Source organism: Thamnophis sirtalis, unplaced genomic scaffold (genome assembly GCF_051295495.1).
Source record: "Thamnophis sirtalis isolate CommonGarterSnake01/CBP01778 unplaced genomic scaffold, rThaSir2_p1.2 scaffold_10, whole genome shotgun sequence".
Taxonomy (NCBI): domain Eukaryota; kingdom Metazoa; phylum Chordata; class Lepidosauria; order Squamata; family Natricidae; genus Thamnophis; species Thamnophis sirtalis.
Window position 1 is genome coordinate 8,325,499 of NW_028261390.1, and position 26,716 is coordinate 8,352,214.

Consider the following 26,716-nt stretch of genomic DNA (forward strand, 5'->3'; position numbering starts at 1 on the left):
TTCTTGGGGGGGGTTCCAAAAAGAAACTTAACTCCGATCAAGTCAACAAAGCCGGCTGTGAAAAGGCAAGAGCTCCTGTGGATGACCTCCAGATGTTTGAGGGAAGGTCTTCAAAAGAGTTTGTGAGCTAAGCAGGAGGAGGGGGAGGAGAGGGGGAGGGAGAGAGAGAGAGGCTTGGGCCCCCCACTCTCCATCCTTCCTTACTCCCTGGAAATTTGGTGGCAGATGTTACCGCATTGCACTCCTCTGTAGCGGCTTCCTTTGCTTCTCTGCCCGCCATGACGGGAGTCAAACTACATTAGGGTTTTTTTTCTATTCGTGCCTCGGGCAAGTTTGGGAGCGCAGCTGTGTCCATCTCCAGTCTACCTTTTCGCGGTTCAGCCCCGCCTCAGGCAGCAAATGTGGAGACCAAACAGCCCCTTTCTTCCTCCTTAACTAGATCTGCTGACAACCCAGAGGTCTCCCTGCAAGCGGAGGCAAACCGAAGCCACTGCCTGGAACAGATGCCAGGGACAACCTGCTAGCTCGCACCTGTGCAGGCTGCGCTCACCTCACCAAGTGCCGGCTGAAAAATTTATGACTCCGAGGGGTTCCATCTGCAATCAAAGCCATTTTCTGATCAATGGAAGGCAGCTCTCAAACCAAGCCGGCCTTCCCCCCCCCCCCCCCGCCCATTAATAGCTGGCATTTGTAAGAAAGGAATGAGGGATTTGGGGGGGCGCAAATGAAGGAGGAGGAGGAGGAGGAGAGAAGGGGCTTTTCTCCTCCTCCCGATTCTTCTTCGTGCTTCAACTTCAATGGGCCAAGGGGGAAAGAGCCGAGGTGGCGCAGTGGTTAAATGCAGCACTGCAGGCTACTTCAGCTGACTGCAGTTCTGCAGTTCGGCTGTTCAAATCTCACCGGCTCAGGGTTGACTCAGCCTTCCATCCTTCCGAGGTGGGTAAAATGAGGACCCGGATTGTTGTTGGGGGCAATATGCTGACTCTGTAAACTGCTTAGAGAGGGCTGAAAGCCCTATGAAGCGGTATATAAGTCTAACTGCTATTGCTATTGCTATAAAGCTGGGATTCTGATGGGAGAAGAGCAAAGGTGGGATGGCACGAACGGGTTTTTGGGTTCGGTGGCATTTCAGCCTCACGGGAAGGGGAGAAGGCTCCGTTTCCAGATTTATAATCGTGCGCGAGGCTCTGAAGAAATGTCTGTGCTGGAGGAACTTATGAATAGACAAATAAATTTCCCTTCAGGGTATAAAACGTGGGGTTTTCCCCAGATAGGGCGGATGTATTTACAACTTTGCAAATCCCCATTCAATGATCATCTTTGACTCCCTAGCTAGCCGACAACCAATTTCCTGCAATTAACTGAAAAGGCTTTCTTTTCTCTTGCCTTCCACCAAATGTTTACCAGTGAAATGAGGAATGAGTTGGGGGGGAGGAGGCGGGGAGGGGGCTGATGATTAGGGGACTGGAGGCTAAAACATATAAAGAACGGTTGCTGTAATTGGGTATGTCTGCTTTAATGAAAAGAAGGACTAGGGGAGACATGATAGCAGTGTTCCAATATCTCAGGGGTTGCCCCAAAGAAGAGGGAGTCAAGCTATTCTCCAAAGCACCTGAGGGCAGGACAAGAAGCAATGGGTGGAAACTAATCAAGGAGAGAAGCAACCTAGAACTAAGGAGAAATTTCCTGACAGTTAGAACAATGAATCAGTGGAACAACTCGCCTCCAGAAGTTGTGAATGCTCCAACACTGGAAGTTCTGGGCATAAATTGTTTCAACTCCTACCCTCATAACGACGCTATAGGGCATTGCACATCAGAACAACTAGACACAAGGGCAGGTTTTTCCCTGAACACCACCACTCTGGTAAACAAACAATTCCATCAACACTGTCAAAGTATTTACTAAGTCTGCATCTCATTGTTCCTATCACCCATCTCCTCCCACTTTTGACTGGGTGATTGTAACTTTGTTGCTTGTATCCTTACAATTTATATTGATGGTTTCCTAGTATGATTTGATTGCTTAATTGTACCCTGTGGCTATCATTAAGTGTTGTACCTTATGATTCGTGTCGAATGTATCTTGTCTTTTATGTACACTAAGAGCATATGCACCAAAGACCAATTCCTTGTATGTCCAATCACACTTGGCCAATAAATAATTCTATTCTATTCTATTCTATTCTATTGTACTTTACTCTAGTACTCTATTCTACTGTACTGTATTATTCTGTTTTGTTATTCTATTCAGTTCCATTCTATTCTATTCATATCCCATTGCATCTGTTCTGTTCTATTCTATTTTATTCTATTCTATTCCATCTATTCTATTCTATTCTGTTCTATTCTATTCATATCCCATTCCATCTATTCTATTCTATTCATATCCTATTCCATCTATTCTATTCTATTCATATCCCATTCCATCTATTCTATTCTATTCTATTCATATCCCATTCCATCTATTCTATTCTATTCTATTCATATCCCATTCCATCTATTCTATTCTATTCATATCCCATCCCATCTATTCTATTCTATTCTATTCATATCCCATTCCATCTATTCTATTCTATTCATATCCCATTCCATCTATTCTATTCTATTCTATTCTATTCATATCCCATTCCATCTATTCTATTCTATTCATATCCCATTCCATCTATTCTATTCTATTCATATCCCATTCCATCTATTCTATTCTATTCATATCCCATTCCATCTATTCTGTTCTATTCTATTCATATCCCATTCCATCTATTCTATTCTATTCATATCCCATTCCATCTATTCTGTTCTGTTCTGTACTGTTCTATTCTATTCATATCCCATTCCATCTATTCTATTCTATTCATATCCCATTCCATCTATTCTATTCATATCCCATTCCATCTATTCTATTCTATTCATATCCCATTCCATCTATTCTATTCTGTTCTATTCTATTCTATTCATATCCCATTCCATCTATTCTATTCTGTTCTATTCTATTCATATCCCATTCCATCTATTCTATTCTATTCATATCCCATTCCATCTATTCCGTTCTGTTCTGTTCTGTACTGTTCTATTCTATTCATATCCCATTCCATCTATTCTATTCTATTCATATCCCATTCCATCTATTCTATTCTATTCATATCCCATTCCATCTATTCTATTCTGTTCTGTTCTATTCTATTCTATTCATATCCCATTCCATCTATTCTATTCTATTCTATTCATATCCCATTCCATCTATTCTATTCTATTCATATCCCATTCCATCTATTCTATTCTATTCATATCCCATTCCATCTATTCTATTCTGTTCTATTCTATTCTATTCATATCCCATTCCATCTATTCTATTCTGTTCTATTCTATTCTATTCATATCCCATTCCATCTATTCTATTCTATTCTATTCCATCTATTTTATTCCATCTATTCCATTCCATTCTACTCTCCAGTTATTTAAGGAGAAATCAATTGACGAAAGCACTTCTGCCCCAGAAGTGGGTCTCTTTGAACCATTTAACAGATTCATTTTTTTAGCAGGATTCCCCTGAAAGTAATGGGTTTCAACAGAGCTTCTTGCTGATGACACCTGGAGAAAATTGCCCAGTTAATGTGCAGTTCCACCACCTGTCTCTGAAAGCACCGGTGGCATGAATGAAAGATGTTCAAAGGATTTGAATGATATCCCAGTCTTGCCTTTAACTTGTTCAATTTCAAAAGCAGTGTTACTGAACACTGAAATCTTGATGAATTCTCCCTTAAAGAGTTTTTGAAAGCTCGGCTAACTTTCTGGCTCCTTTCGTTCGCCGTCACGGGCTTTTTAAACATACTACGTGAGAGTTTCTACACATCTTAGTATCTACTAATGCCAACGTTATTGACAAGTTTCATCCCTGACTATTCACGATACACAATCCAGGAAGTCTGTCTTATGACCCTCAAAAGAAGACAAAATTAAAAGTCCAAGAACAAATCTCCGTTTTTAAGATCTACACTAGCTTGCCCAGAACTAGGCATCCTTCAGATGTGTTTTTGGGTGACAACCAGAGGTGGGTTCCTACCAGTTCGCACCAGTTCGGTAGAACCGGTTCGTCAAATCTACCAAACCGGTTAGAAGAGGTTCCACCAGTGGACCTGGAAAGCAGGCCACACCTACAGAAGAGGTTCCAAAAAAATTTGAAACCCACCACTGACACACACACACACACACACACACACACAGAGAGAAAGAAAGAGAAAGAAAGGAAGAAAGAAATAAAAAAGAAAGAAAAAGAGATGAAAGAAAAACAGGAAAAAGGTTCAGAGAGACAAAAGGAAGAAAAGAGAGAGAGAGAGAGAAAGAAAGAAAGAAAGAAAGAAAGAAAGAAAGAAAGAAAGAAAGAAAGAAAGAAAACATATAGCCAGCAAGCCACTCCCACCAGGTCACATGGGCAGCAAGCCACTCCCACAAAGGAGGCCACACCCACAGAGTAGGTTCGAAAAAATTTTGAAACCCACCACTGGTGACAACTCATAATATTCCTGATAACCAGAAATTCTAAAGGTTGCAAACTCAAAGTAACTAGAGGTCACTAGGCTGAAAAAGGTTTGTCATAGAAAATAATATTTGTAACTCAGGGTTGAACTGGAGGGTCCTGGTGCTGTCTTGAATTTGGTTGTTTTCTTGCAGGCATTTCATTACCCAACTAGGTAAAATTATCAGTTCCCTTCATCAGATAATAATTCCTGATTCATACACACAAGGAGAGTCATATGGACAGCATTACCCAGAGGATACTTCCTAGATTTCAAAGCACTAAGGTCAGGGGTGTCCAATCGTGGCAATTTGAAGGCTTGAGGACTTCAACTCCTAGAATTCCTCAGTCAGCCATGAGGAATTCTGGGAATTGAAGTCCACAAGTCTTAAAAGTTTGGAGACCCCTGCATTATATGATCAGCTACCACCGAAGCTTGAAGCATGGGTCAGAAGAGGAAGCTAGAATCATAGCTTTGGATGTTGTGGGAACAAAACACAAGACCAGTTCAGAATTTACACTACAGATGAAGACACCTATTCCTCCTCTTCACCAGATAGCATCTTACACTTCCTATTCCCAATCTCTTGCTTTCCAAACACACTGTTAATGCCGTTTTCATCATTCCTTCTCCGAGCTGTTTGCCACTGAAGTGATCGACAAGGCCAACAGATAAGCAAGCAAGTAATAAAACATCTGGAAGTACTCAACTGAATAATAGGTGCTATGTCAAATAGTGGGGGAAAGCCATCCTATCTAATAAGGAGCTCTAGTTAGATAATCAAATGTGTGAATGTTCCATCCAAAAAAAAAAAAGAAAATAGTTTTCACATCATACAAGATATTCATGGTATAGTATTAGTACTAGAACTAGAGAATAGAACAGAACAGAACAGAATAGAGAGTAGGAGTAGGGTAGAACAGAACAGAATAAGGAGTAGGAGTAGGGTACAAGTATGAGTATGAGTAGGGTGTAGGGTAGAGTAGAATAGAATAGGGAGTAGGAGTAGGATAGAACAGAACAGAACAAGGAGTAGAGGTAGGAATAGGGGTAGGAGTGTGGTAGAATAGAACAGAACAGAACAGGAGTAGGGTAGGAATAGCAAAAGCAGTTACTTATATACCTCTTCATAGGGCTTTCAGCCCTCTCTAAGCGGTTTACAGAGTCAGCATATTGCCCCCAACAATCCGGGTCCTCATTTTACCCACCTCGGAAGGATGGAAGGCTGAGTCAACCCTGAGCCGGTGAGATTTGAACAGCCGAACTGCTGAACTGCAGTCAGCTGAAGTAGCCTGCAGTGCTGCATTTAACCACTGCGCCACCTCGGCTCCTAGAACAGAACAGAACAAGGAGTAGGGGTAGGAATAGAGGTAGGAGTGTGGTAGAATAGAATGGAACAGAACAGAACAGGAGTAGGGTAGAACAGAACAGAACAAGGAGTAGGGGTAGGAATAGGGGTAGGAGTGTGGTAGAATAGAATGGAACAGAACAGGAGTAGGGTAGAACAGAACAGAACAAGGAGTAGGGGTAGGAATAGGGGTAGGAGTGTAGTAGAATAGAATAGAACAGAACAGAACAGGAGTAGGGTAGAACAGAACAAGGGGTAGGGGTAGGAATAGGGGTAGGAATGTGGTAGAATAGAATAGAACAGAACAGGAGTAGAGTAGAACAGAACAGAACAAGGAATAGGGCTGGGAATAGGTGTAGGAGTGTGGTAGAATAGAATAGAACAGAACAGGAGTAGAGTAGAACAGAACAGAACAAGGAATAGGGCTGGGAATAGGTGTAGGAGTGTGGTAGAATAGAATAGAACAGAACAGGAGTAGGGTAGAACAGAACAAGGAGTAGGGGTAGGAATAGGGGTAGGAGTGTGGTAGAATAGAACAGAACAGAACAGAATAGGAGTAGGGTACAATAGAGTAGGGTAGGGTAGTTAGGGTAGAACAGAAGAACAGAACAGCTTTACTGTCCAAATGTGATTGGACATGCAAGGAATTTGCCTCTGGTGCCTAAGCTCTGAGTGTACATACAAACAACGAAGTAACATAATCAGTGTACATACACACATACAAACTACATCTATGTACAAACAAGTATACAGTCCATATAAACCACAAGGTAATATAATCAACAGGTCCCAATAGGAGAAGGTAGCAGAAAAGATGAGAAGGGAAAATAATAATACAGCCATACTACATGGGGGCAGAAGATCTATGCATACATACAACTCCTATAGTACCATCAGAAATTTCTTCCTCTGAACTAAAGCATCCCAAAAAGCTAGAGAAGCGGTTGAGCACATCCTTCAAGGCGCTGAGGAACCCCCCCCCCCAGATACAGCTGTTCACCAACCTCATCTCCTTGCTGCGGTCGCATCAAAGACACTCTGTCGTACTGCCGCCTTAGCAAAGCCCAAAGGGCATCCAGCCGACCCTGTAAAGAGAAGCCCAGGAAGACTTAGGATGAGTTGGCAGAGGTGAGAACCATTTCCCCCAACCCATTAACCATCCTTGAATATGTCTCGGGGCATCCTCTCCAGCCAAATGACGCTGCAGGACAACAACCGCTCCTTAAATGGGAGGCCATTAGGTATCAATTCTCTTTAATGGGAACACATTGAGCCAATGATGCATGAGTAAGTACTTCCTAACGGTGTGTTCAATGAGTTGGAAATTCCTAATTCCGGGCTTTTAAAACATACAGGCTAAGATCAAACAAAGCTTTTCCGAGTAATCCTAAAACTCGTTGATTTTCAAAATGATTGACTCCATAGGGCAAGCTTTCAAATATGTATACAGGTAGCTCTTGGGGCGGTGGCTCAGTGGCTAAGACGCTAAGCTTGTCGATCAGAAAGGTCGACAGTTCAGCGGTTCGAATCCCGAGCGCCGCATAACGGAGTGAGCTCCCGTGACTTGTCCCAGCTTCTGCCAACCTAGCAGTTTTGAAAGCACGTAAAAATGCAAGTAGAAAAATAGGAACCACTTTTGGTGGGAAGGTAACAGTGTTCCACGCGCCTTCGGCATTTAGTCATGTCGACCACATGACCATGGAGACGTCTTTGGACAGCGCTGGCTCTTCGGCTTTGAAACAGAGGTGAGCACCGCCCCCTAGAGTCAGGAATGACTAGCAGGTATGTGCGAGGGGAACCTTTACCTTTACCCAAAATTTATGTTGCTTAAATGAGACATTTGTTAAGTGAGTTTTGCCCCATTTTTACGACTTTTCTTGCTGCATTTGTTAAGCGAATCATTGCAGTTGTTAAATGAGTAACATGGTTGTTAAGTGAAATCTGTTCTGCCCACTGACTTTATTTGTTAGAAGGTTGCAAAAGAACCTTCTAAGACTGTAACCGTCATAAATGTGAATCAGTTATGCAGCATACGAATGTAAATCACGTGAGGATGCTGCAACGGTCGTTAAGTGTGAAAAATGGACATGTCACATTTTTCAGTGCCGCTGGAGCTTTAAATGGTCACTAAACAGACTGTTCTAAGTCTAAGACTACCCATATTTGGCTAACAGGCCAAATATCTTGCTCTTGTGTTATCTTAGATGGTTTTTAATGTGGTTTTATTTGCTTTACTGTTTTTATTGTTTTAAAATGGTTTTTTTTAAAAAAATAATTGTAATATTTCTGAACCATGAGCCACCTGGAGTCATTGACTGAGCTGGGTGTGGCCAAAGACATGGAATGAATGAATGAATGAATGAATGAATGAATGAATGAATGAATGAATGAATGAATGAATGAATTGAATGAATTGTATGAATGAATGAACTGTATGAATGAATTGTATGAATGAACGAATGAAACAAATACGAAGAAAATATGATATATTCAATGATAAAGGGGTCGTCAAGTACCTTAATGGGTGTGTACCATTTTTCCTGGGAGGGCATTGAGGTAGGTCTTGGTTTTGGTGGTCTGTTCGGAATTGGTTCATCTCCTTCCTCGGGGAGCGTCACCACTGCGTTTTTCGCTTTCTCTAGCCGAGCTCCTTCCTCAGTTGACCCTTTGTCACCCCAACGAACCTAAACGAAACAAATCTCCGTATCAGACTTGGCCATGGACTTGAACACAAGAAGCTGGCCCCCTCTTGCCATTCAGAGTTGGGGGAAGTCACCCCTCCTAGAAGAATGAAATATTTTAGGAAATATTAAAAAGGCAGAAGATTACATTTCCCTGGATGAGAAGTGGAGAAACATGGTGGGTTTTTTTAGAGGCAGGAAGCAGACTGACTCTTAATAGCCCCCAGCTTACTCAATAGCCCGCAGCAGATGTCAGCACTTAAAAAGATAGATAGTTCTGTTCATAAGCAAATACCCTCACCCAAGATCCAACAAAGGTAGGATTAGCCCTCAGCCATAATAGGAATTGCCCAGCACCCTTTCAGAACACAAGCTGCTTCATTGCATCACCTCAGTTGCACTACACCCTCCAGGCGTCAACCAAACTTAACTTAGACAACCTACAAAGTTAGCTATGACCCTTACAACAGCCAATAGAACACATGCTCCCGCACAGGAACAGGAAGCTCAAAGGCAAGGCCCAAGAGAGGATATAAATAATCCTCGGTGTCAACTCCATGTGGTCAGCTACCCAGAATCACATGTGCTTGGTGGTTCTGCTTCACCGTTAAACCATCTTTCCCATCAGCTCCATGCTTCCAGTGTCTTTCTCCCCGCTTGGAACTGAACGCAGATGGATATTTCTTCTCAACATTACCAAAATATGGTAACATCATCAGTGCTAGTAAGGAGTTGGGTTTGCTCTCAGTTTATATCCCAGTGGCTCACTCTGTCGGTGTTGATGGGAGTGATCTCGGAGGTTCTTTGGTGGGGCTGTTTACTGTTAGCTTTTTGACAGTTCCTTGATTGGGATATGGTTGGTCTGATGTTAATCTTTAAAAGTTCATCTGTGCTGATGTGGGTGCTGATCAAAAAATAAACAGACCCATTGTAACCCCATGGACAATGTTCCCCAAGGCCTTCCTGTCCTCTCCAATCCCCCGGAGTCCACTTAAACTCACGCCGACTGCTTGGGTGACTCCATCCAGCCACCTCATTCTCTGTCGTCCCCTTATTCTTCTGTCCTCCATCTTTCCCAGCATGAGGCTCTTCTCCAGTGAGTCCTTCCTTCTCATTAGGTGGCCAAAGTCTTTGAGTTTCCTCTTCAGGATCTGGTCTTCTAAAGAGCAGTCAGGGTTGATCTCCTCTAGGACTGACCGGTTGGATGGCCTTGCAGTCCAAGGGACTCGCAGGAGTCTTCTCCAGAACCAGAGTTCAAAGGCCTCCATTCTTTGGTGCTCAGCCTTTCTTATGGTCCAACCTTCACAGCCATCCATTGCAACTGGGAAAACCAGAACCTTGACTATATGCACTTTTATTGGCAGGGGGATGTCTCTGCTTTTTAGTCTGCTGTCTAGATTTGCCATAGCTTTCCTCCCCAGGAGCAAGCATCTTTTGATTTCTTGGCCATTTTTGGGGTATTTCTAATTTAATGAAAATAAAGACTAGGGGCAACATGATAGCAATCTTCACATTTCATCTTCAGGATCTGGCCTTCTAAAGAGCAGTCAGGGTTGATCTCCTCTAGGACTGACCACTTGGATCGCCTTGCAGTCCAAGGGACTCGCAGGAGTCTTCTCCAGCACCAGAGTTCAAAGGCCTCCACGTTTTGATGTTCAGCCTTCCTTACGGTCCAACTTTACTTATTCATACTATTGGAATAATCAGAGCACAGCAAGCATAGAATTGCTGTAGAGAACAGGTCAGGACCGATTCTCACAGCAGTGGGGGAAAAAACAATGGACCACCCATTGGCTCTAATGAGGTCATCATGCTTTGCAGGCATCCCTATAATGTCTACTCCACCTCAATTCCTGGAGGAGAACCCAAAGTCACAGCTGCTTTCTAGCAAAAGTCCTCAAGGCCGTGCACTTCGCAATCATAAAACTGGTATCATTAATCAATAATACAAGAGCCCAGAGAGGTTGCTGCCATCTCTTGATATTCTACGTCCTTCCAAACCCATCAGGTTCCATGGAATCCGCACAAGGTCTTGCAATCATTAGCAACTGAACCTGACAATTCGGGAAGCTCAGCTGTTCTCCCACCAAAGTAGAAGCCCAATTGGCCTGGCTTAGCTTCACACCCGGCAACACAGAGCACCAGGGTCGCCTGTCAGCCACGTCCAATGGTGGGATTCAGCCGGTTCGCACCTATTCGGGGAGAACCGGTTGATAACTTACTAAGCAGTTCGGAGAACCAATTGTTGGAAGAAATCTCCTTTTGTTTTTTCCCACTTTATAGGGCTTATCCTGGTAGGAAGGCAGGAAGGAAACATTGTGGTGTTGTTTCTACCCTACTCTTTATTGCCCTGCTTACAGAAACTGCCTCTCCGGTTAACCCTCATTCCATTGTAACAGCTAAGGCGAAGCATCCATCGACCAGAGTGATGTTGAGTTGGCCATGCCCACCCAGTCACATGACCACTGACCCCGCCTACCCCAGCTGGTCATTAGGTCAGAGAACTGGTTGTTAAATTATTTGAATCCCACCACTGGCCATGCCCCTTCCAAAGTGTGAAGCTGTCTCCCTCCCCTTAACTCATACGACATGGGCACAACAGGTATAATATCAGAAAGTTATGATATGAAAAACGGGCCATTTTTTTGCTCATTTTTTGCCCTCCCCAGCCCCCAGGAACATTCTACAGGCCTCCCACACACTGCACACCCTTTTTTTTTTTTTTTGCAAAACCCGGGCCCATTTTCGGCAACAATGGACCGTTTTTTGCTCGTTTTTCGCCTCCCAAACCTTCCACATGTCACATTTTTGCCCTCCCCAGCCCCCAGGAGCACTTTGCAGTCCTCTCAAACTCTCTACATGTCCGTTTTTCGCAAAAAAATGGGGCATGCAGAGGGTTTGGGTGGTCTGCAGAGTGCTCCTGGGGGCCGGGGAGGGCAAAAACTCTTTTTTTTTAAACTTACCTGTTCAAAATCCTGTTGCATCTTATACTCCAGTGCGTCTTATAGTCCAAAAAAATACAGTAATCAATATGATCATAAATAAGCTAATATAATTATAAATATTGCTATAATCATTAGGTGTATTATCATTATCACGATCAGTATATCTACTGTTCTTTTTCTTTTGTAAAATGAAGTGCCTGGACAATACACTGTCTTCAAAATATTTATATATAAATAAATAAAAATGACTTTTAAAAAAAAGAGATGTCACATCTCGTACTGCAGGGTTCAATTCCGCGCAACTCACCTCCATTCTTTTAATCCCACCAACTCCTCGTCCACCATAGTAGGAAGCATCCACTGTCGGCCACTTTTTGGAAGGCAAAGGATCTTCTTCCTCCTGACGAAAATCGAAGAACATTTTATTTTGGGGGTGGAAGGTGGGAATTAATTTAGGTTTTTTTTTTAAAAAAAGTAACAACATTCCTCATAAATATCTAACGGCAGTTTATTCACAGGCCACTTTTTCCTAATGACGGTGCGAGTCAAAACAGTTGGAACCCAAGGAAAACACAGGTAGTCCTCGGCTTACGGCCATCACTGAGCCCAGAATTCATGTTGTTAAATGAGACATCGGTTAAGTGATTGTTTGCCCCATTTTAGGACTTTTCTTGCCACAGCTGTTAAGTGAATCGCTGCAGTTATTCAATTAGTAGCACGGTCACTAAATGAATCTGGCTTCCTCGTTGGCTTTGCTTGTCAGATGGGGTCATAAAAGAGGGTCACCGTCGTAAGTATGAAGCAGTTGTCAAGCATCCCAGTGTAAATCACATGACCACAGGGATGCTGCAATGGTCATAAGTGAGAAAAACAGTCATGTCATTTTTATTTCAGTGCCGTTGTACCTAGGAATGGTCATTAAGTGAACTGTTGTAAGTCGAGGACTACCAGTATTAAGGACAATAGGCCAGGGATGGCTAACCTTTTTGTCATCACATATGCATGCCCACACTCATAATGCAAAGCGCGCATGACATCCCCCATGCGACCTGCCCCCTGCACATGTGTGCACCGTGCTCCTCTCACCCCGCGCATGCAGGCACAACCTCCTTCCCCGTACCCCGATTTGGACCAACAGGCTTTCCTGCAGCCTCCTGGCACCAAAAACAGGCCACAGGGGGGGGGGAGCGCTGCATGCCCCTGTACTCCACCACCACATGCGCATGCAACCCCACACACATGGGCATACATCTCCCAAATTTGCCCTGCCCCATCCCGCACATGCGTGGCAGAGACCCAAAAATCATCTGGCCAGTGGGACCTGCACATGTATGCATGGTGGAGCTGAGCTGGGGCAACAGCTTGCGTGCCATAGGTTTGCCATCATTGCAATAGGCTATGCCAGGGGTCAGCAAACTGCGGCTCTGGAGCCGCATGTGGCTCTTTCCTCCCTCTGCTGCAGCTCCGTCACCGGTTGGCGCCACAATTTTGAGAGGAGCTTCCGGTGGGGGGAGGGGGGGAGAAAAGCACAGTGCACCAGGAGAAGACTCTATGGCAAGGGGAGGGTTTTCCAGTTGTCTCCACAATTGATAGGGCTTTTGGTTATGACAGGTAGAGGAAAAAGTACGCTGCGCTAGGAGGAGACTCTATGGTGGGGGAACTGAACTTCCGGTCAGCTCCAGAATTGAACAGGGGGCTTCCGGTTAGGACATTTGTGGCTCCCGGTGTTTTCTCTTCTGTGGGAAACGGGTCCAAATGGCTCTTTGAGTGTTTAAGTTTGCCGACCCCTGGGCTATACCTCTGACACAAAATATAAATGTTAAATTAATGTTCCTCGGGGAGTTTCCCACATAGCACCTATATATATTTTAATGGCATAAAATATTAGTTCTACTGCAAGCTAAAAACAGGATAAAGCCTGTTGCTGTATTCTTTTATTTTATTTTTTGGATTATAAAAGGTTTTTAAATTAACCCCCCCCCCAAACTAATTGAATAAAAATTGTCAACATATTTAGCACAGCTTAAATATAGCCATTAACAAATTTCCATCATTTAAAACCTTTCCATCAAAGCAAGGCATTAAAAAATCTACCGCAAATACACCAGAATCGGTGTCAGAAGCTAAACGAGTTAGGGACCAACAAAGTTTCCACAATCTGCTACCCTTCTAAATTTGAGGGACTTAACTTCTAAAATTCACACCCCATATGGCCGTTCTTGCTGGGAACTTTGGGATCTGCAGTCCAACGTATCAAGAGTGCAACGGGTTATAAAAAGCTGATTTGAAATGCTCTCGCGAACTTTCTGAATATTGATTTAAAGAAAAAAAGATTCCTTGTGTTGAGCTGAAGGATGGGTGACTACAGAGAATTATCTCTGTAGTTTTCTCATCAATCACTGAAGAGGTTTGCAAACGCCTTCTTTCCAGAATGTGAAACTTCTTTATTCAAAAAAGGATAGTTTGCTTGCTTCAAACAAGGCACGTTTAAAAAACGAAAGGCGTGCCTTATAATTCACTGAGAATGCACTAGATCAGCGTTCACCAACCGGTGGACACTGGTGGTCCGTGAGAAAATTTTGGTGGTCTGCAGAAAAATCATTTGCATTTTTTATATTGCACTAAATCAGGGGTCCTCAAACTATGGCCCCTGGGTTGGATACGTGCAATGAATGCTTGTGTTGCTGCAGAGAGTCTCCCCCTTCGGGGTCTTTTGATGCAAGTCAGAGGGGGGCAGAAATTCCGACTTGGGGTCTGCTTTAAGAGCCAAGGTGGCACAGTGGTTAAATGCAGCACTGCAGGCTACTTCAGCTGACTGCAGTTCTGCAGTTCGGCTGTTCAAATCTCACCCGCTCAGGGCTGATTCAGCCTTCCATCCTTCCGAGGTGGGTAAAATGAGGACCCAGATTGTTGTTGGGGGCAATATGCTGACTCTGTAAACCGCTTAGAGAGGGCTGAAAGCCCTATGAAGCGGTATATGTCTAACTGCTATTGCTATTCAGCCTCCTGATGGGAGGCTTTGGGCGAAGGCTGGAGGGAAGTGCCACTGGTGGCGAAGAGACGGAGGGCCTCGTTCCAGTGGGACTGCATCATGGCCTGGAACTGGCTGACCATATCAGCCCGCTGAGCTTCCAGGCACCGATACCTGGCCTTGCCCTCCCACAGATCTTCCCTCTGCTTGGAAAGCCTATGCTCATAGTCCTCAGTGAGGCTCTTCTACTGAGCCTCCTTCTCGATCAGATCCAATTTAAACTATCTTGCCAACTCTTTCTCCTGGTGGCTGCTTAGCTCCAGCAACTGCTTCCTGTTGGGGCCCTAAGGAGCCCGGGCGGGGATGGGAGGAGTGGCTGGGAGGGGAAGGGCGAGTAGAGGCCGGTGAGGTGCCCCTTGACATGAGTGACATCGAGTTGGCCACATCGACCCAGTCACATGACCACCTAGCCACGCCCACCCAGCTGGTCATTAGGCAGATCATATTAGTGGGTCTGCGGAATTTAAAATTATGAATTTAGTGGTCTTTGAAGTCCAAAGGTTGGTGACCCCTGCACTAGATGACATCAGTTAGACATCCAAAGACACTGTCCCCGCTCTTGTCAAAATGGTGAATGCAATATCCTACAATGCAAACCTAAACCCTTGGAGCATTTGTGTGATGTACAATGCCTGCACAACAGAGGGAAGGCTTGCCTTATAAGGGTGTAACACTGCTTCCATCAATTTGACCATCATTTATTTATTTATGTGTATTCTCCCTGTATTATTTTTACAAATAACTCAAGCTGGCAAACATATTCAACAAACCTTCCTCTACCTATTCTCCCCAGAACAATAACCTTTTGAGGTTGGTTGGGATGAGAGAGAATGATTGGCCCAAGGTCAACCAATTGGCTTTCATGGCTAAGGAGGGACCAGAGCTCACCATCTCCTGGTGATTGGCCCAAAGTCAACCAATTGGCTTTCATGATTAAGGAGGGACCAGAACTCGCCATCTCCTGGTGATTGGCCCAAAGTCAACCAATTGACTTTCATGGTTAAGGAGGGACCAGAACCCACCATCTCCTGGTGATTGGCCCAAAGTCAACCGATTGGGTTTCATGGTTAAGGAGGGACCAGAACTCACCATCTCCTGGTGATTGGCCCAAAGTCAACCAATTGGCTTTCATAGTTAAGGAGGGACCAGAACTCAATATCTCCTGGTGACTGGCCTAAAATCAACCAATTGTCTTTCATGGATAAGGAGGGACCAGAACCCACCATCTCCTGGTGATTGGCCCAGAGTCAACCAATTGGCTTTCATGGTTAAGGAGGGACCAGAATTCACCATCCCCTGGTGATTGGCCCAAAGTCACCCAGTTGGCTCCCAGCAAGCCAACATCTTTTCCAATCCTCCGTGCTAGCTGATTTAGAAAGAAAATGTACTGGGGAAAAGAACTGGGGTGCATATTCAAACACCCCCTATTGTAGCCTTGCCCCAAAGGGGTTGGCACTACAGCTCCCATTTTCCCCTGCCAGTATGGTCAGCAGTCATTCTACGATTGCAGCTGCAACATCAGGAAAATAACCCAGATTTGCATGTTTACTCTGGTCAACAGCAGTTAGAGAAGTACAAAGAGGATTGATTCTCGGCGTTTCCCAAGGAAGAAGGAATTGTCACTATTCTTGTAGGATCGCACTGAAGTTAAGGCTGCACTGCTAGTGTGTCCTAAACTCCCCTTTTAGGACCTCTGTCTGAATGTACAAATACAAAGCGCAGAACTAACAGGGGGTTTATCAAGTAGAACACCGAAGCAAGAAATACAGATGTGCAAGGCGTTTAATGCAGCCTGATCCGAAGATTATGACCACAGTTTACAATACTGTTTGGTGGAGTAAAATACTCTGCGAATTAAGACGCACGCTTGCTGACATCCTCACCCACAGAATGCATAAACTGAGCATTCCAGTTATGTTGCGAGGAAAATCAATTTGCGGCGGAATGTATTTTGAAGTGCTCATTGCAATCCAATTCCTGTTCAGCTGCCACACAGCCACACTTTCCTCGCGCACTTTGGGGGGATAACCAATCTAACTAACATAGTGTAACCCCATAAAAGGGAATGTCGTGCTTTTAACCGGCTAACTCCCCTGCCTTTTTATTGATAGCTAACCCGATTGGATATCCAGCTAAAGTTGATGGAGATGATTATACAATTTTATGGAACCTCCCAAAGAGTCAGGGGTTCAAACCGTTCAATATAATCAGGGTGCAAAAAAAAAACAACAACCCCAAAACCCAGAAGGATGGAGCGAATAAACATTAGGGTTCAAAAAGCAAAAAAATACAGTTCTGTTTAATTCTTATCCACCCCAACTGTGGCTAAAATACAGAAGTTGAACATCTGTATTTTTCTTTCAGTTTTCTACTTGATAAACTCTGTGTGCGTGTGTGTGTGTGTGCGTGCGTGTGTGCTGTGGCTTGCCAGCGGTTCAGCAGAGCTGGTAGCAGATTCGGACAGTAAGGAGGTTGGGAAGGAACCTGGGCCAGTCCTGGAGTCTGGGGAAGGTTCGGACAAGAGCTCTGTGTTGGAGGCAGAGAGGGGGCCAGGGCCGTCCAACAGTTATCAGCTGTCTTCGGAGTCGGAGATCAGTGGGGCAGAAGAACAGCTGGAGCCTGTTCCCGATGCGCACATGTGCAGAGCTGCCAGACGAAGGGAACAGCTAAAGAACAAGGGCCGATTCGGGAGTTAAAGGCACAGGTGGACCGTGAATGGTCCCTCCCTTAGGGAACAAAGAGGAGCAAAAGGGGAGTGGAGTTTGCAGGAGACTATTAGTTTGGTTAATTAGTGTGGAGATTTCGTGACTCTCAGAAACTCCTTGCCAAGTATTTTCTTGTACAGCGTTGCATTTGGAAGCGTGACCCAACAAAAGGGCGAACGACAAAACCGTGCCCGACTAAACTGCGTCACTAAAACCACGACATCATCAACGCGGCGACAAAAGCGCGGAGACAACAGCACGGAGACAGAAGGGCGCTTTACAACAGCGCGTCAACAGAAAGCCAATTTAACTTAAGATAAGGGTTAGGGTTAGGTTTAGTTTTAGTTTTACAGCGTGCTTCTGTCGCTGCGCTGTTGCCGGCGCGATTCAGCACTCATTCGTCGGAGCGCTTTAGAACACACGGTTTTGTCACTGCGGTTTAGTCGGGCACTGTTTTGCCGTTCGCCCTTTTGTCGGTGAACCATTTGGAAGATATCATCCTGGCAGCTCTCCAAGCCTGATAAGGTCTGTGGTTGTCAATTCACCCTTGAAAGACTGTTTGCCGGGACTTTGCTGGATGTGAATGAGAGGAATTCACATAAGCTTAATAAAAAGGGGTTTTCTTGGGACAAGGTGTCTGCTTCGTGATTTGGTGAAGCCTAGATCAGAACAGTGTGTAGGCAGTACTGTGAAACCTTGATTTTTTTCCAGACCTCCAGGAAATAGACTTCACACGCAACAGACTAAATTGCATGGTGAACACATTTCACTGGCACGATGACATCATTGTACCAATGATGTCATCAGGATTACATCATCATCATACAACTCATTTAAATGATGCCAAGGACAATTTCAGTGATGTAGGAGGGAGGCGTGCTGTGGGCCCCATCAGCCAGGGTATTCTGGCTGGCAGGATCCAGGAGAAATTGTATTTCTAAGTCATTGGCAACATGGCTGTTGTGGCCCGCTAGCGGCCAGCAGAGCTGGCAGCAGAGTCGGACAATGCAGAGGTTGGGGAGGAACATGGGCCAGTCCTGGAGGCTGGGGAAGGCTCGGACGAGGGCTCTGCATCAGAGGCAGAGATAGGGCCAAGGGCATTTGGCAGTTCTCAGCTCCCTTCGAAACTAGACAGCAGTTGAGGCAGAGGAACAGCTGGAGCCTGTTCCCATTGTGCGCATGCGCAGAGCCATCAGAAGAAAAGAACAGCTAAGAAATCAGGGTCGACTTGGGAATAAAGTCACAGGTGTACAGTGAATGGCCCCTCCCATAGGAAATAAAAGAGGAGCGAAAGGGGAGTGGAGTTTCCAGGGAACAATTCATCCCTTCGTTCATTTCAGGAGTGTGAAGATCTGTCCGTGAATCTCAGAGACTCTGTGCCCAGTCTTTCCTTGCACAGCACTGCGTTTGGACAATATTTACCTGGCAGCTTTCCAAGCTAGATAAGGTCTGTGGTCATAACTTCACCTTTGAAGGACTGTTTCCCAGGCCTTTGCTTAATGTGAATGAGAGGAATTCACATTCGTTTAACAAAAGGGGTTTTGCCAGGACCAGGAATCTGCTTCGTGCTTTTTGGGGAAGCCTAGGTCACAACAATGGTGATCTACTTTTGCAAACAACAAGCCATCGGAGGATTTTGGAAGCTTACCTCTATTGGAGCTGCAGGCACGGGTCGAGGAGGATCCTTAATAACCTATTGACGAAGGGGACAAATTAGATGAAAAAGGACATAATGGCAAAGGGTTGACCCCGTGACCATGAGGATGCTGCCTTGGCCGTGTGAAAAGGGTCATTAAAACCACACCATAGCAAGTCATTCTCATTGTGATACTTCTCCGTTAGTCATCTCCACCATCAGCTAAACATGGTTACGCGTAACAGAAAACTCATCCCCATGACTGTTGTGGATCGGCAAAACAACGAATGATTGTTAAAGATACTTAGTCATCATTAATTTGTGTCTCGCCGGCGACTCCAGACGGATAAAGACACAACAGAAAACAACTAAGATATAAAATCTATAATGACCATCAATTTAAAAATATCTAATAAACTAAGAACACCGTATAGACTCCAGTTAACCTAATGATTTCCTGCCTGGGAGCACACACAGGTCTTTGAAGCTTTTCAAAAAAAACCGCAGAGCAGAGGTGGGTTCCTACCAGTTCGGCCCAATTGGGCCAAGTAGATAGTAACTCGGCCGCCCACAGACCCAAACCGGTTCTATTCTTGGCAGCACCATCTTTATTTATTCTTCTGCGCATGCGCAAAGCCATCCACATTGTAGAAATGTAATTCCCCTCCTTTTCTTACGTTCTGCGCATGCCAGTGGTGGGTTTCAAAAATTTTTGGAACCTCTTCTGTAGGTGTGGCCTGCTTTCCAGGTCCACTGGTGGAACCTCTTCTAACCGGTTCGGTAGATTTGACGAACCGGTTCTACCGAATAGGTGCAAACTGGTAGGAACCCACCTCTGGCGCATGCGCAGACCTCTTTAGGGGCACATGCACAGCGAGCAGAAGTAATTGCCCGTAGCAACCCACCCCTGCCGCAGAGATACAGCCAATCGACTCTCAGGTTGCTAATGCATTTGGCTCTTCGCTTGTCTTATTTAAAAAGAATGTGGTTATGGCTCATGGCTTCTTCCATGGGCTGTAAACGCAGGTACGATCACAACGGAACCCTAATTTTTCTGTTGCTAAGCGAGACTGTTGCTAAGTGAGCTTTGCGCCATTTTACGTCCTTTCTTGCCACTGCTGATAAAATGAATTGCTGTGGTTGTTAAGTGAGTAAGCTGGTCGTTAAGTGAATTTGGCTTCCCCGCTGAGTTTGTTCGTCAGGAGGTTGCTAAAGAAGGTCCCACGATCCTGGGACCATCATAGATATGAGTCAAGTTGCCAAGTGGCCAAACTTTGACCACGTGACCATGAGGATGCTGCCTTGGCCGTGTGAAAAATGGTCATGTCACTTTTTGCAGGGCCACTGTAACTTTGAACAGTCATTAAATGAATGGTTACAAGTTGAGGACTATCTGCAATGGAGCCTTCCAGTTAATGAAGTCAAATTTCCAATTGGAAGCCATGCTGCTTCTCTGTAAATGTTGACTGCAGCCAATCTCAAGATTTTATTTATTGGAGGGCCCTGAGCTAATCATTTTTTATTCAGGAGTATGGATCTGGTTTATCTCTTCTCTTTCTTCACTTTTTTTTCATCTCTAAATAAAAAAGACTGTATGTATGTATGTATGTATGTATGTATGTATGTATGTATGTATGTATGTATGTTCCAGCATAACTCTGGAACGCCTCGAGCAATTTCAACCAAACTTGGTACACAGATGACTTACTCTCTGGAAACTAATACTGGAGGAGTAAGACACCCCTGGTGTGTGTGTGTGTTTCTGTGTGTGTGTGTTCCAGCATAACTCTGGAATGCCTGGCCCGTAAAGGAGAGTGAGTGCAGCGTCCTAGAGCGACAATGATGTCAGTTCCTCCACAGCTTCCTCTGGAAAGCCAGCCATGACATTCACCCTCCAGTGGACCAATGGGGAAGCGCCTGATGGAATTGGGGCAAAGCGCCAAGATTGCATCACATCCGGGAAAGAGGGGAAGGGGAAGAGAGAGGGATGATGGGCATAGGAGTAGGGGGAAGAAAGGCCCCTCTCAATGGCTCTCTTTCAGACAAACTCTTCGACGTCTATAAATAACCGGGCAACGCCAAGTTATGAGCTAGTTCTATATGAACTACGGTAATAGAATATATATTTTTTTCAGACTTGGCAAAATGCTTAATATTTGCCTGAAAGAAACAAACATGGCTAAGAAGACCTCTCCCCCACCAAATAACTTTTAATTAAATCAACTTTATTAACAGTTGGCTGGACCCCTCCCGAAAGCATTGGGGGGGGGGGGCTTAAATTGCTTTAAATCCATCTTTTTTTTTTCCACAACCCGGTTCAGGAAGCTATCCTTATATTCCGGCGGGATTGGGGAGGGGGGAGGCAGGAAAGGAATGGAAGAGCGTCTGCAACTTCTCCATCCCTGAGAACTTGCACATGTTAAAAGACATAATATTGCCAAGATGTCAACTATTTCTATTTCATTCACATTTCCTTAAACACCCATCTCAGGAGCCCAGGAGACTAAATCTCCATTTTGTTTACCATATGCAGAGTTTGAGTCTTCTCCAATTTTTAGGGCTTGGTATTATTATCATTGTCAAGAAACAGGCTGCCGAGTGTTTATTTAGCCAAACAAGAGGGAGGAGGGGATTAAAGACTTCGTTTTATGGAGCACAGCCGGTTTTCCTCCATCACAGATCATTAAGCAGACGGACGGACAAATAAGACAGATATGCAAATCGGTAGGTAGGCAGGCAGGCAGGCAGAGAGACAGGTAAAACTGTTGAGTTCATCATTTTTTTATTATTATTTTTAAATAAATTGGTGGTTTCAGGCAACTGTCCCTTGATGTGCTCGTTAACACATCTTCAATGCTTCAAATGTGGTGGGCATTACGAAATGTCAGCGCCAGAGCGCAAAGACCAGCTTGACGCATTCAGATGTTCGCTAACGTTGACAAAGGAGCGAACGAACTGTCAACAGCCAACTCTCTTTGACAATGGTGAAAGAAAGGAAGGAAACGGAAAGGCCATTCCGCAACCTGGCGATGTGCGCGGACTGCAGAACAAGCCCGAAATGAATAAATAAATAAATAAATAAATAAATAAACCACCAATGGGCTCCTGCCAACAATGAAAACAGGATGCCCCAAATCACTGGGCACACTCTAGATGCCAACTGGTTGCTGCCAACGAGGAAGACAGAACGGTTTAGGAGGGAGGAGAGGCGGGTGGGGGAAATTTCTACCTTCAATGCAATTTTGTTTGGTTCCCATCCTGCATTAGTGACACGGGTGGGGTGGGGGGGAAGCTTGCCGTATTTTTCGGAGTATAAGACGCACCATTTCCCCTCAAAAAAGAGAGTGAAAATCTTGGTGTGTCTTATATGCTGAATACAGAAATTTTGGCCTCACGAAACCCCACCTCCTTTGCAAAAATTGTCGTGCATAGCCTTTAGGAGGCTTCCGGAGTACTCCCGGGGGGCTGGGGAGGGCAGAAATGAGCAAAAAACGGGCTGGTTTTGGGAGGTCTGCAGAGTGCAAAAACTTTTTTTTTTTAAATTTGCCTCTTCAAAATCTTGGTGCATCTTATACTCCGGTGCGTCTTATACTCTGAAAAATACAGTAACTAAAATGGTAAAAAAATGGGCTTTTAACTGCAACGAGGCCAGTTGTTGAAAAGGGCCGGCTTATGCTGTTGTACAGAGGAATTATTGAGTGTCATCTGCACCTCCGTAACTGTCTGGTTTGGTTCTGCAAAATATGAATACCTTACGATTGATATTGATTGTTTCCTAGTAAGATTTGATTGCTTATTTGCACCCTATGACTATCATTAAGTGTTGTACCTTATGATTCGTGATGAATGTATCTTTTCTTTTTATGTACACTGAGAACATAGGCACCAAAGGCAAATCCCTTGTGTGTCCAATCACACTTGGCCAATAAAGAATTCCATTCCATTCCATTCTATTCTATTCTATTCTATTCTATTCTATTCTATTCTATTCTACAAACTGAAATATGCAAAAAAATAACCCTGCAGGAATCAAAGTTAGAATAACCCTGGAAGTCCTCAATTTAGGACATTTGAGCCCAAAATTTCCACTGCTAAGCAAGAAGGTTGTTAAGTGAATTTTGCCCCGTTTTACAACTTTTCTTGGCACAGCTGTTAAGTGAATCTCTGCCATCGTTTGGTGAGTAACATGGTTGTTAAGTGAATCTGGATTCCCCTTTGACTTTGCTGGCCAGAAAGCCGCAAAAGAGGATCACCCAAGGATGCTATAATCGTCATAAATAGGAGTCAAGTTGCCAAGCATCTGAATTCTGATCAGGTGACCCTGGGGATGCTGCCACGGTCGTAAGTGTGGAAAACGGTTGTAAGTGTGGAAAACGGTTGTCAGACACTTTTTTCACTGCTGTTGTGACTCGGAATGGCTCCAAAATGAATACTGTATTTTAAGACTATAAGACGCACCGGAATATAAGACGCACCATGATTTTGAAGAGGTAAATTTTTTAAAAAACGTTTTTGCACTCTGCAGGCCTCCCAAACCCTCTGCACGTCCATTTTTGCAAAGGAGGAGGAGTTTCGGGAGGCCAAAAATGCCTTATTCACTGTATAAGACGCACCCCAGATTTTCACCCTCTTTTTGGGGGGAACAAGGTGCGTCTTATACTCTGAAAAATATGGTAGTTGTAAGTCAAGGACCACCTGTACTCAGCATATATGCTATCACCACAATAAAATATGGTCCCTTATATAATTGCGCTAACTATAGCTTTCTCAAAAACTATGCTTTGGGATAAAATTGGGATTCCAGAGCTCCACGCTGTTTTCTTATACTCCCCTATTAAGATTAAAAATGGCTTTTAGAGGTTAAAGGGGGATTTTATCCAGATATTAACATGGGTTCCATGTTTACATTTTTAAATTAGTTTGGTGGTGAATTCAAGGGAATGCTAATTAGCACTAAAGGGTGAGGGAGCATAAACTCCAGAAGTCAACCAATTAATAGGCCTTGTTGATGAGCTTGCAGTTCAGGCACCAGGGGCAAGCACTGTGTAATTCCAATCTAATATTTATATTTGCATTCAATCTGCAAGGAAAGATGCCTCGATAACCTTCTCCAATTTGATTATGAGCAAATCAATGAGACTACATTGGCTATGCTGATCGCCAGAGGTGGCCTTCTGCAGTTTCTGACCAATTTTGGAGAACCGGTAGTAGAAATTTTGAGTAGTTCACAGAACCGGTAAATACCATCTCTGGCTGGCCCCGCCCCATCTATTCTCTGCCTCCCGAGTCCCAGCTGATCGGGAGGAAATGTGGATTTTGCAAGTATCCTTCTCCTGGATTGGAGAAGGAATGGAGATTTTACAGTTTCCTTCCCCTGGAGTGGGGAGGGAATGGAGATTTTGTAGTCTCCTTCCCCTGCCCCGCGCACCAAGCCACGCCCACCAAGCCATGCTATGTCCACCAAGCCACGCCCACAGAACCAGTAGTAAAAAAAAAATTGAATCCCACTTCTGCTGCTTGCCCAAAACAGAGTGAAGACTACAGATCAGTGTTTCTCAGCCTTGGCTACTCTAAGATGTGTGGACTTCAATTCCCAGAATTCCCCAGCTGACCCAGAGAGGGTGGGGGAAATTACTTACCACTTTGCAACACAGGGGCCAAAACCACCATAGAGCAGCAATCCCCATCAACAGTAACAAAATGAGGATAATGATCAGTGCCACGATGCCATTGGTCTATCAAAAACAAAGGTGAAAAGTAATAGTTACTTTTAGTAACTAAGGGTAAAATTAATAATGTCAAGAGTTTGTTGCAGAAAAATCACTTCCAGAAAGCAGGTAACACACAGGTAACTGATTCAGCTGCATTCATTAACTTCTTCGTATACATATTAACACATTTATTTATTTATTTATTTTATTTGTCTTGTATGCCACCCACTCCCGGAGGACTCCGGGCGGCTCACAAAAGACAAGGGAAAGGGGGGAACGAGACAAAGACAACATATTAAAAACAAAACCAACATTCACAATTTCTGTGGAGGTAGATGCGTCTCAGCTCCCCCCAGCCTGCTGGAACAGCCAGGACTTGGTGGCTTTGCGGAAGGCCGGGAGGGTAGTAAGGGTCCGGATCTCAACAGGGAGCTCGTTCCAGAGGGCCGGAGCTGCAACAGAGAAGGCCCTCCCCCGGGAAGTCGCCAGCTGACATTGGCTGGCAGATGGAATCCGGAGGAGACCCAACCTGTGCGATCTAATTGGTCTGAGAGAGGTAATCGGCAGGAGGCGGTCTCTCAGGTACCCAGGTCCGATGCCATGTAGGGCTTTATAGGTAGCGACCAGCACCTTGAAGCGGATTCGGAGACTAATAGGTAGCCAGTGCAGCAGTGCAACACCAAGATAAATGTACATTACCAATATAGGTTTTTTTGTAGTAGTAGTTACAGGCAAACATAGGCAGCCGTACAGCAGAGGGGAGTTTTCAGCTCAGAGTTCAGAGCAGACGGAGTCTTAAGTTTTTGTTTCAATCCTTCGCACAGATTTAGAAGGTTGCAGGCTAAATCGCACCCTGGCCCCTAGAATAACAGAGTTGGAAGGGACCTTGGAGGTCTTCTAGTCCAACCCCCTGCCTAGGCAGGAAACCCTACACCACTTCAGACAAATGGTTATCCAACATCTTCTTTAAAACTTCCAGTGTTGGAGCATTCACAATTTCTGGAGGCAAAAAGGACCAGGGGTGACATGATAGCAGTGTTCCAATATCTCAGGGGTTGCCAGAAAGAAGAGGGGACCAACCCAGTGGTGGGATTCAAATAATTGAACAACCCTCATGGCCTGCTGGGTAGGCGTGGCTCGGTGGTCATGTGACCATGTGGGCGTGGCCCACTCAACATCACTCACATCGATGGGTGCTTTGCTTTAGCTGTTACAATGTAGCAAGGGTTAACTGGAGAGGCAGTTTCTGTAAGCAAGGCAATCTAGATTAGGCTAGAAACAACACCAGAATGTTTCCTTCCTGCCTTCCTTACAGGATTAGCCCAGTCAAGTGGGAAAAAAACAAAAGGAGATTTCTTCCAACAACCGGTTCTCCCAACTGCTTAGAAAGTTAACAACCGGTTCTCCCGAATAGGTGCGAACCGGCTGAATCCCACCACTGGACCAACCTATTCTCCAAAGCCCCTGAAGGCAGGACAAAAAGCAATGGGTGGAAACTAATCAAGGAGAGAAGCACCCTGGAACTAAGGAGAACTTTCCTAACGGTATGTACAATTAACCAGAGGAACAGCTTGCATTTAGAGATTTATTTATTTTTTTAGAGATTTTATTAATATTTGTAGGCCGCCCTTTTCCCTGAGGGGACTCAGGGCGGCTCACATAAAATCAGGGAGGGGGAATACAAACATTGACATAGAGACATATAATAAAATAGTAAGCAACATACATTCATCATTCGGGAGGGGCGGCTATCCTTGTCCCCAGGCCTGACGGGCTAGCCAGTTCTTAAGGGCTGTACGGAAGGCCTGGACGGTGGAGAGGGTACGAATCTCCACGGGGAGCTCGTTCCAAAGGGTCGGGGCTACTACTGAGAAGGCCCTCCTCCTTGTAGTTGCCAGCCGACACTGGCTGGCCGATGGAATACGGAGGAGGCCTAATCTATGAGATCTTATTGGTTGCAGGGAGGTAATTGGCAGAAGGCGGTCTCTCAAGTATCCAGATCCACTACCATGCAGGGCTTTATGGGTGACTAATAACACCTTGAAGCGCACAATTTAGAAGTTGTGGTGCTCCATCACTGAGTTTTTTTAAAGAAAAGACTGGCCACCTGTCTAGAATGGTATATAGGATCGCCTGATTGAGC

At 44.7% G+C, this 26,716-nt stretch overlaps 1 protein-coding gene across 1 annotated transcript in view; it reads right to left on the reverse strand.

The window, feature by feature from the left end:
- Positions 1 to 26,716, reverse strand: part of ANTXR2 (ANTXR cell adhesion molecule 2) — a 170,424-nt gene that overhangs the window by 63,357 nt on the left and 80,351 nt on the right. Inside the window, exons 12-16 of the mRNA XM_087724004.1 lie at positions 24,502 to 24,597; positions 18,875 to 18,919; positions 11,798 to 11,890; positions 8,381 to 8,548; positions 6,869 to 6,949 (exon numbers count right to left, since the gene is read on the reverse strand). Of these exons, the coding sequence (XP_087580130.1) occupies positions 6,869 to 6,949; positions 8,381 to 8,548; positions 11,798 to 11,890; positions 18,875 to 18,919; positions 24,502 to 24,597 (483 nt within the window). The remainder of the gene's footprint in view (positions 1 to 6,868; positions 6,950 to 8,380; positions 8,549 to 11,797; positions 11,891 to 18,874; positions 18,920 to 24,501; positions 24,598 to 26,716) is intronic.